At 36.6% G+C, this 11,297-nt stretch overlaps 1 protein-coding gene across 1 annotated transcript in view; it reads right to left on the bottom strand.

Annotated features, from left to right (window-relative positions):
* LOC107571930 (cGMP-specific 3',5'-cyclic phosphodiesterase-like) overlaps positions 1-8,852 on the bottom strand; it is a 40,488-nt gene extending 31,636 nt beyond the window's left edge. Inside the window, exons 1-7 of the mRNA XM_016258317.1 lie at positions 8,670-8,852; positions 6,065-6,701; positions 3,994-4,083; positions 3,827-3,892; positions 3,635-3,724; positions 3,400-3,537; positions 785-852 (exon numbers count right to left, since the gene is read on the bottom strand). Of these exons, the coding sequence (XP_016113803.1) occupies positions 785-852; positions 3,400-3,537; positions 3,635-3,724; positions 3,827-3,892; positions 3,994-4,083; positions 6,065-6,701; positions 8,670-8,767 (1,187 nt within the window). The 5' untranslated portion in view covers positions 8,768-8,852. The remainder of the gene's footprint in view (positions 1-784; positions 853-3,399; positions 3,538-3,634; positions 3,725-3,826; positions 3,893-3,993; positions 4,084-6,064; positions 6,702-8,669) is intronic.
* Positions 8,853-11,297: the final 2,445 nt, after the last annotated feature.

Genomic DNA, 11,297 nt, shown 5'->3' with positions numbered 1-11,297 from the left:
TAGGAAACAGTACGCCTTAAAGTGGAAGCTTTTCACTTCATGGTGCGGATAGCGACTGCAAGACACAGTCAACTGCCCAATTGGTACAGTTCTTGAGTTTCTGCAGGAGCGAGTCTCCGCAGGGTTATCTCCCTCCACTCTGAAGGTATACGTGGCAGCCTTAGCTGCTTACCACGCCCTTCTGGGTGGTCAATCACTGGGAAGACACACACTTATCACTCGTTTCCTCCATGGCACCCTGAGGCTGAGGCCAGTACAGCGCACTAAGGTGCCCTCATGGGACCTGGCTGTGGTTCTGGAGGGCTTATGCAATGCTCCCTTTGAACCCATAGAGGAAGTTTCAGTCAAGTTGCTCACGCTCAAGACTATCTTTTAAAGGGGGGTTTCATGATCCTTTAAAGAGATTTTATAGCAGAAATATATTGCCTGTGTTTCTTTAAGCAGTGGAACTTCTGATTATGTGTTACACATGTAATTCCTATGAGTGGAGTTTGCCCAATTTTTGCAGATAGTTATGTCACATCACTTTATGGTAATGATATGAAAATTGTAATGACAGAAATGATAAAAATCATAAATTACAACTTTGCACAGACAGCATTATTTTTTTCCCGTAAGTCTCTCATGTTAAGACTTTTTTTTTACATTTTAACATTTATTGTAGTGCAGCACCTTATCCCATAGACTCCTATTATAAATTCATTACTATAAACATATTTTTGTTTCTACAAACTGAGGGACTTTGTCTTGCATTATATTGTCTTCTTTTTTATGATAACCCCACCTGTTTGGGATGTCCACGGATCCTGCAAGCTCCTCGTATTCCATGTGAAACACACTGGAGAATGTGTTCTGTAACATAAGCAGAACAGTAATTACTTACTCTGCAGTTTCACTCACAGAGGTAAACTTTGAGGAGGTTTAACACAGAGGTAAGCCAGTATTTCTGAGGCTTTTTAATGCTATTAGTGTCTGGCTGCCTGTGTAAACTTAACATTGAATATCTGCAGTCACATAGCACACACATTTCTGGAAGGGTTAGAATTTTCCGCTCATGACAAGTAAATAATTATGGAGCATGGTTCAGTGCGAAAAGCATTCTGCAAACAGTCAAAACAAAAATGTTCACAATGTACCTGTGCAATAATCAAGGAGAAATGCAAGAAATTATAAGTTCATTTCCACATTCCAGACCACATAATAGACGTTGAATATGAGTTTGTTGACAAACTTGTCTTTCTCTTACAACAGCTGCTCTTTCCAAATTTGAAGACACTAGAAGGACAGTGTCTTAATAAAATAAGGTGCCATTCGAATGCAGTTCAAGAGGAGAAACCTGCCTCAGTTAGGAAGACTAGTTGATTGTAGACCTCAGTTTTTCACAATGGTTAATCTCTTTCCATAACACTCACTATGACTGTGACCTGAAAAATGAATTCATCAAATTAACAAGCTTTCATATCTGGACTATGGTGCAACTTCCAAAGACTATAAAAACTTTGTGTCAAGATGAGGAAAACCAGAACTTTTCCTATGAACAAAGTATGCAGAACTAGGTTTCTAGGTCAACAAATGTTTTTGTTTGTTTGTTTATTTGTTTTTTTCCCCAGCTCAAGGTTAATCTGAATATAATGTTGTTGTAAAAGGGCCTTAACAATGACATCACTGCATACAGATGTGTGATTGAGTATTCCTATAACTCAAACAGTACAGTGTGGTAATTGGTTTGATTCCTAAACTGCATGAATTAAATGCAATGTATATTGCTTTGAATAAAGCAACTTATCCAAGCAACTTCTTTTGCATATTGAATTGTGACTGGTGTTGTCCTTTTTGCATCTGTTTATCTTTAGCCGCCTTTATGCTGCAAATGCATTGTCATGTTATATGACTGTGCACTGCTGACATAAAACAAGAGCTGATTGCCACAGCCAAGTTTAAAGCTCCTGTGATGCAGCATAAAGCCAAAAACATAAGCTTACCTATTGTAAAATGTGTTAAACATTGTTGTTTTGCTGCTTTGCAAGCACTGGTATTTCCTTCAGAAAATGTAATTTGAAATATCTGGTATTTTGGGTACATGAGGTGCATGAGGTATCCAGATGGCGCCGATGCTGATGGCTGCCTCCGTGGCGTGCTCCGCAGTTGTTTTTATGTTTTTGTTAGTTTGTCCTGTCTTTAGTTATATCCCTGCAATCAGTTTCACCAGAGACGAATTGCTGGACATTAGGAAGTACACACCACCCGATATTTCACCGGTTTTCGACTATTCGGATGTTTTGCTGGACATTGTTGTCGGGGGAGCTGTGGCGCTGATCAATCACTTCAGGACACGCAGACGGGGGAAGCGAGCCGGCGGGCTCGTGCTACAGTACCTGTACATACAAAAAAACGGTCTATCGTAATATACCTGCACACACAATTGTCAATTTATATATTTTTATTCCTTATTGTTCTATTTTTATTTTTATTATCTGTATTTTTTGTTCTGTCACTGTCATTCTGTTACACTGTGGAAGCTTCTGTCACGAAAACAAATTCCTCGTATGTGTAAACATACCTGGCAATAAAGCTCATTCTGATTCTGATGTGTATTTGTTGCCATATTTCTTTGGCAGAGGCAAATAAGGAAGAAATTTAAGTGAAGTTCTCTGCTAGTGAGTCTGCTATAAAGGAAGCAAGTGTTTCTTAACTCTCTCACTCAGCTATGGAAATATCCAACACAGCCTCTCTTTTATATTGCCTAAATGCTGCACATTAGAACTGGCAAACTATTAACAAACAAAAAAAGCATAATATTATTGGGGTAAAATGTAAAAGAAAAGGTTGCTCTTTAATTATGTCACTCTAAATGAATAAATCATTATAAATGAATAAATATTTTTTTTCTAAATGAAACAAAAAATATATTGCATTATATGCTATTTGATCTTCTAAACAACCCTATAGCTCAGTGGTTCTCAGTGTTTTGTTTTGATTTGTTTTTTGAGCCACTGTTTCAGAACATTGCGAACCATAATCTTTTTCAAGTAGTAACCAGTATCAGCTGAATCTTTGTCCTGAATCAGTCCTGAATCTTTGTTGTAAACCTGCCTTAAATAAGCTCCCCCACCAAACACCTCTAAGCCCCTCTTTCAAAAATATTACATGCTGCGGTCCCAGTGCTCTCAATACGCCTCCAGTGATAAAAGCTGCTATACTAAATTGTCTTTTAGAACATCTAGCCTCAACTACAAGCAATTTTTTGATTATACAGATTTCAAAAAGTCATGCTGTTTGAAGCCCAAGCTTAAATTTTTTTAAGCATTCTAAAGGGATATTTTGGATAGCCAATGTCTTGGTCACAAAATTTTTTGAAAGTTTTAGTGAAATAAATGTGATGCAATGTTTTGGTCTTACAGCTGTTTCCCTGTCAGAAATGAAGACAGTGCATTCTTGGGCCTGCATGAAAGACAGGATAGTGGCCACAGTTTTCCTCAGTAAGACCTCCAAAGACTGCTGCTCCTCAAAGATCAGACTAGCCAGATCCAACAACACCTAAAAAACAACCCAAAAAATGATCACTGCTTATAGCCAAGTTACTGTTTAATCACACCTATACAAAATTATTTCTTACTAAAATGTTGAAAAATACCTGGTTTCGCCTGTTCTCCAGCTGTGATGTCTCATAGAGCTGTGCATTGTGTAGCACTATGCCAGAGAAAGCCAGGTATGAAGAAAAGTCCTGTTGAGATGAAAAATAAACATATTATTATAATAAAATGTCAGAAACTATAAAATAACTATCAAACTAAATGTGCAAAAGTTTTCACCCTCTGTGCAAAACATCCTGTTCTGTGAAGGCACTGTTCTCTCCGCACCTTTTATTGATTGCTTGCGCTACTCCAACAACCTTTAAGCATAAATAAGATATAGCAGTCAAGTTTTGATAGTACATGTTGCAAATACTGTATAGCAGATCAGACTTTTTTTATGTTTAAATTCATCTCTCACTTCTTCTCTGTGGTTTTTGATGGGCAAACACAAGATGCTCTGCGTCTTATATCCTGTAATTTGGTCCACTTCTGCATTAAAACGTGGATCCTGAAGGAGAAAAAAAATCAACCACAATTCCCATTTATCCAGCATTCTAATTAATTATGACTTGCAATATGCAGACAAAGTAGTTTTTTTTAATAATTCAAATCAATAGTTTTTTTCTTCTCATCCTACAAATGCAACTTAGACACAAATGTGACCCTGGACCACAAAACCAGTCATAAGTAGCACGGTTATATTTATAGCAATATTCAAAGACTACATTGTATGGGTCAAAATTATCGATTTTTCTTTTATGCCAAAAATCATTAGCATATTATGTAAAGATCATGTTCCATGAAGATATTTTGTAAATTTCCTCCCATAAATAAAAAGGGGTCTCTTAAGCCATAAACAGTCCAACGCTCATGCATGATCCTACGCAGATGCTACAAATATATCAAAACTTAATTTTTGACCAGTAATATGCATTGCTAAGGATTTCATTTAGACATCTTTAAAGGCAATTTTCTCAATATTTAGATTTTTTTTGCACCCTCAGATTCCAGATATTCAAATAGCTGTATCTCGGCCAAATATTGCCCTATATCCTAACAAACCATACATTAATGGATAGCTTATTTATTCCGCTTTCAGATCATGTATAAATCTCAGTTTTGAAAAATTGACACTCGTGACTGGTTTTGTGATCCAGGGTCACAAATGTAAAAGGAATAGTTCACCCAATATAAATAAATAAATAAATAATCTCATATATATTGCATTTGTTCATTCAGTGTTGAGCTCTGTTGGACCACTCAAACCGCAGAGTATGGTATGCTTGGTTAGAATGCCTTGGGACTTTGTGTCTGTTGTTGTGAGGGGGGCAACGTTTGCACTCAAGCAACTGCAGTTCTGTTTGGCACCGTTACCGGCACCGGAATTACATACTTCAAGTAAACAAATATGTTGACAGATGATGTTTAATGGCACCATGAGGACCTAGTGTTCTTTCTTAATTTTACCCTGTTCTGATATGCAAAAACATTATCATGATGTTTTAAATGGTGATGGTGGTGACTGCTGAATTATTCCTTGAATGTTCATATGAAACAAGTCTCAGAGGGCCATTAAACACTTGAATTTCATTCCAAACATGGTTAAGGATTTACCTTAATCTTAATTTTAGTGTTTTAAGACACATTCGGTTAAATATTAATCTTTTTTTTCCCTTTCTCGTTCTCACTATCTTTCTCTTTACCTCTTTTTCCTTTTTCCTCTCTCTGTAGAACTGAGGGAAGCACAATTAAACTAAATTACAAAGAGCTAAAAATACCTGCTATCATTATACAAACTGTTGGTTAGCAACTGAATTGCATAACAACATTTAAATCTAATCAAAGGCCTTAAGAGACATAGCCTAAATTGCGTTTCTAAGGAAATAATTTATTAGTGTTAGGAGGGTATTATAAAGCAGTACATTTTATTTCAGTCTCTGAAACCAAGGGTGTTTCCTGTACATGACAAGGTAATACAGAGGAATCAGATAAGAGGAAAATGCATGAATAAAATCGCTGTCTGAAATCCTGTGTCTAATTACTGAGATAAGCAGGTAAATCCAAATGGTTGTCCATCCACAGCGTCATTATAAGGGCAATGATGCAATTTGAGGGAAGAAACTCAAATTTGAAATTCTTTTAAGGACTGGACCATCTTGTTAAGACACAAATACCTCAAAATACAAACAAGAGTGTGTATTATGTCATATATTAATTTTTACTGGATTATTAGCACTTTTTTTCAATGTGGGCAAATAAACTTTCAAACAAGCATTATTACAAGAAGAGCTCATTTGTTTTCATGATTTTTGTTGATGTATACCAATATTTTCTATTTAGTTTATTCAATTTGTTATTCAGGTTAATTGAATGTATTTAAATTTTAAATTTTTCTTAAAGTTTTCTTAGTCAATTATCAACAAATTTAGGTTTTCTCATTTAGAGTCTTTAAGGAATAAAACACTAGAATGGCAAACACAAAGCCTCACCTCATATGCATTCTTGATGTTCAGAGGCTGTCCGGTGACTGCCACATATCCCACAATTCCTTTGTTCCATTCTAGGCGAATACCACTGTTGGAAGCCTCCTCAAGAGTGGATCCTTCTGCGACATCAAAGAGCCGGCTAACCAGGAACTTCCTGTTTGAACTGTCCTCTCCAACCAAGAACAATGAATAGCGATCTGCAGCTATCAACTCATGAGTGTGTAAGAAGATCTTGTGGCAGAGGGCAGTAAGGTCCAAGTGACTTGAAACATCACGTACAAGCTCCAGCAGACGAGCACAGCAGTCCCCATTTTCGTGAACTCCTGAATTCATAATACCTCCACCCTCATCTGTCCCATTGCCTGAGCCAGACCGCTGGGGTTGAGGAAGTGGCATCTGCACCCTTTCTGTATCACTAAGAAAAGTAAGCGAACCCTCAGCGTCTTTCACAACAATGGGGCGAAGCGGCCTATCAAACTCAGATGCAGAGATCTTTCGTGTAGGGGTGGATGGAGCTGGACTTGGAGATGGCGCATCAGTTGGATGGAGGGCCAATAAAGGTTCTGCCGGGGCTTTTGTTCCTTCCCTAGATGGCTGAATGGAGTGGACACGCTCAGCAAACCAAGCGTTGACCATTTCCCTTAAAAAGAAAAATATAACCAAAAACATTAGCTCAGCAGTTTCTTGACCTAAAAAAATTACAAATACAAAACTGAATTTAAGTAATTACCCAGTCTGTGTTGGTAAATTTGATTATACCTAATGAGTCTCAAAGTCAGGTTGGTATTTATCTTGGTAATGCAACCAAGCAGCTATTTCGTAGGTAACAGTCATACAAGGTCAGCTTCTAAAATCTGCCCTCATAAATTTTCCTGTATCTTTCAGGCTGATCAAATTATTGTGCATGCATGTATACAGTAAACAAACTCAATAAAAAGGCTCTTTTAATTGAAAGGTGGGACTTCTATCCCCACCGCTGCCATATGGCTTCCTCCTATACTGTCTCTGCTACTCATCTAGAAAATCTGTTTCAACTCATCTACCAACAGTTGGCCTAGCAAGATAAAACAGCAATGTAGAGAATTTTCACAGTTCACCTCAGTCATTTCAAGGTTTTATGCGCAGTTTGCTGGACCCATCTATGAACTGTTACAAAGGTTATATGTTACATTCTCAAAGTTATCATTAAAAGTTGAATGGGACATTGAGTTTAGCAGCTCAAATGGAAACCATTGGAGTACATAACAACCCACAATCATAACATTTGCTGATAGATTATTTCCAAATCTGTCAAAACAACACTAACTGGCTTTTATTAAACTAACACTACAATGAAAGCATTAAAATAGCCTATAACAAATGTTTTCAATGAAATGTTGTTTAGGATATTCAAACTCCAACATAGTCTCAGTGGACTCAACCTAAATTGTTCTTGGCTAGAATAGTTTAAATAAATAACATTCCCCTTGAAGAGACACCATCCAACCATTTCCTAAAATTAGTAACTTCCCCATCTAAAGTTACTTGTGCTAAGCAGTCTTAATTTATCCCAGCCAATCAAATAGTTAAGATTTCCATTGGTTGTTTTTCAGAGGCAATAAATTAATTAATATAAATTTAATGTTTAACTAATGAACCTTATTGTAAAGTGTTACCAATTAATTAATAAACAATTAAACAGGCAAACAGTTGGACTGGTGTTAGAGTTAAATATAATTGATTCAAAGCAAATAAAACTCAACTTTAAAAAAATCAATCAATCAATCAATAACAAATTTTGGGGATTCCCAAAGGAAAGGGCAGAGTAGTAGGTGCTACACACAGCCAGGAGCAGCACAAGGTTTGGTAGAATTTGTTCAATACTTAGTCTCAATCTAATTCTAAACTACTTTTGTGTTTTGGCAATATGGGTGGCGAATTTGTATGAATTCCTAGGATGCATACATTTTCATATGATCTGCTTACACCCCACGTTTTTTTTATTTTTTATTTTTTTCTAAAAATCTTACACTTTTCTATGAATCAAATCATACACATTCATATGAAATTGCAGAATTGTAAAATAGTTGTGTTTTCTAATGAAAGCAGTTTGCCTTTATAATAATGTCATAATTTATTAGCCTATGTCTGTTCTTCGTCCTCATTTATTTGTTTAAAACTCTGCATTAAAGTGCATAAAGAACATCAAATCAAATCAATATATCAATCATTTCAATATATAAAAGTTGGTATTGATTAAACAGTGTAAGCATTGAGTATACATCATAGCTGTGTATATCAACTCTAGGTCAATGATGATGATGTCAATGACATATGTCAAATAAAACCACCAGTACAATGTGAAATGATACGCTACTCACAGTCTCAGATATAATTGCTCTCTAATAAACGAGTTCAAGTTCCCAATTATGTTTACATCAGAGTACACAGGAAAATGTAAAATGATTCTGACACATTCCTATACAAACAACAAAAAAGGTAAAACAGCTAAAGTTAAAGTTGAATTGAAGGCAAATATTTGGCGATGATGAGAACATGCAACGGTCTGTACAGCTTCATTACAGTTACGTCTTTAAACTGAACTAACAATCTGCGCCTTTGAACTTACCGAGAAGCCTTTCGTGCAAAATAAGAATGTGCGAACTCTAGGTTGTCGTCAAGCCAAGCCTCCATCATCCTTTCACTTTCGGGAGGATAGAACTCCATTCTGCCTACACAGATCAGCCGGTGGATATCATCCGCCTGCTCTCTTCTGAGGTTCAGTCACAAGCACACTTCCACCACAACCAGCCACCGGCGTCTAATCTCTCTCTCTCTCTCTCTCTCTCTCTCTCTCTCTCTCTCTCCACGCACACACACGTAGCGCCGCTCTACTTAAATTAAAAGAAAAAATATCACAAGGCATCACTATTTTTGTACATTATTAGTAGCCTGTGTTTTTTTCGTTGTTTCGTCCCATTGGCGCTTCTTTTATGTATAATTTATATACTTTTCACTGTCGTTCGATATTAGGAAATAAACTCCTCACAACCACTTCATCAAATCAATATCCCAAAGCATATGGGTAGTTGGCATGACATGTCAATTAGTGATTGTAGCATTCAAGCTACATTTAAAAATATTTTAATCAACATTTTACAGATATTACATTGTTATCATTTACAATTGTTATACATATCACTTTTTTTTATAAGCTCAGATAATTAAAAGTCAGCATGGATTTAGATCAACTGCAAAAATAAACAAATACATATTTATTTTAATGTCAGTTTAATGTTTACTACATTAACCTAAAATGCACTTTGCTTTATGGCCTACATGCAGTATACAGTTTAACACAAAATATTTAAAAAATGTCAGTTTGTCAATTACCCATATACCATTGGATTTTATAAAAATAACAAAATTCAGAATCCTTACCAGACATCTGTCCCTTATATTAATATTGAATAGCCCCATCCCACCCCTAAGAACTGCCCCATCTCTGTACATAATGGTGTAGCCTTACCAGCAGATGGTGCCTCCTCTCCTGGGAGAGGAAGATACCACTGAAGGCATATGTGCTCTCTTGGGTACAAATGTGATTCCATTGTATACATGGTGGCTTGGCTGAGCTAATGATGGGCTCTGGAGAGACTATGTCAGTGAGAGTGAACAGTATTGGAAAATGTTTCAATAAAACATTTTTATATAGTCTTTTTTTTCAGTTAATTTATCAATGGCTGCATTTGGCTGTCTCTCTCTCTCTCTCTCTCTCTCTCTCTCTCTCTCTCTCCACGCACACACACGTAGCGCCGCTCTACTTAAATTAAAAGAAAAAATATCACAAGGCATCACTATTTTTGTACATTATTAGTAGCCTGTGTTTTTTTCGTTGTTTCGTCCCATTGGCGCTTCTTTTATGTATAATTTATATACTTTTCACTGTCGTTCGATATTAGGAAATAAACTCCTCACAACCACTTCATCAAATCAATATCCCAAAGCATATGGGTAGTTGGCATGACATGTCAATTAGTGATTGTAGCATTCAAGCTACATTTAAAAATATTTTAATCAACATTTTACAGATATTACATTGTTATCATTTACAATTGTTATACATATCACTTTTTTTTATAAGCTCAGATAATTAAAAGTCAGCATGGATTTAGATCAACTGCAAAAATAAACAAATACATATTTATTTTAATGTCAGTTTAATGTTTACTACATTAACCTAAAATGCACTTTGCTTTATGGCCTACATGCAGTATACAGTTTAACACAAAATATTTAAAAAATGTCAGTTTGTCAATTACCCATATACCATTGGACAAAATTCAGAATCCTTACCAGACATCTGTCCCTTATATTAATATTGAATAGCCCCATCCCACCCCTAAGAACTGCCCCATCTCTGTACATAATGGTGTAGCCTTACCAGCAGATGGTGCCTCCTCTCCTGGGAGAGGAAGATACCACTGAAGGCATATGTGCTCTCTTGGGTACAAATGTGATTCCATTGTATACATGGTGGCTTGGCTGAGCTAATGATGGGCTCTGGAGAGACTATGTCAGTGAGAGTGAACAGTATTGGAAAATGTTTCAATAAAACATTTTTATATAGTCTTTTTTTTCAGTTAATTTATCAATGGCTGCATTTGGCTGGAACTCCAGGAACTTCCCACTATCTTTCCACGGAAGATGGAATTTAGGAGTCATGTCAGGACATGCTGGGCTTATGGTGGGATTCCTGTAGTTCCCATCTATGGTATCACATGCAACTTTCACAGCCTTCAAGCACCATTTGTCATGGTGTCCCCAACTAGATGTGCATGAACACACAAATCAGCTAGCTGGTCTGAAACACTGTCCAGATGTGGTCACTCAAGTCACTCTAAGCTAAACTACTCGGTTTGCCTTTCAGTCATAAGTCAAACAACACTCTATCCTTCCACATAATTCCCTGCACTACATTAAACAGCTCAGCCGCTATTGTAAACCCTAAAGTCAGTGCTATGGAGGATAGTGCTGGATGGAGAGAAGTCCTGTGCAGTCCTCCAATGGAAACAATTTTGAGTGCTTAGTTTGTCCCATGTAGCGCTCAACAAGACAAACATGGCAGTCAAACGATTTATTAACAGCAGGTTTAATGGAGACAGAGGGAATGGGGTTGAACCTTTAAAACAATGGTATATGGTATAGAGACGCAAGTGAACGTGCAACTGGATGCAGGTAATGAAAGTAACCTGAA

This window comes from Sinocyclocheilus grahami, unplaced genomic scaffold, assembly GCF_001515645.1.
Source record: "Sinocyclocheilus grahami isolate Dianchi unplaced genomic scaffold, SAMN03320097.WGS_v1.1 scaffold1670.1, whole genome shotgun sequence".
NCBI lineage: Eukaryota > Metazoa > Chordata > Actinopteri > Cypriniformes > Cyprinidae > Sinocyclocheilus > Sinocyclocheilus grahami.
Note: the sequence above shows the minus strand (reverse complement) of the source record. Positions and strands in the feature narration are given on the sequence as shown.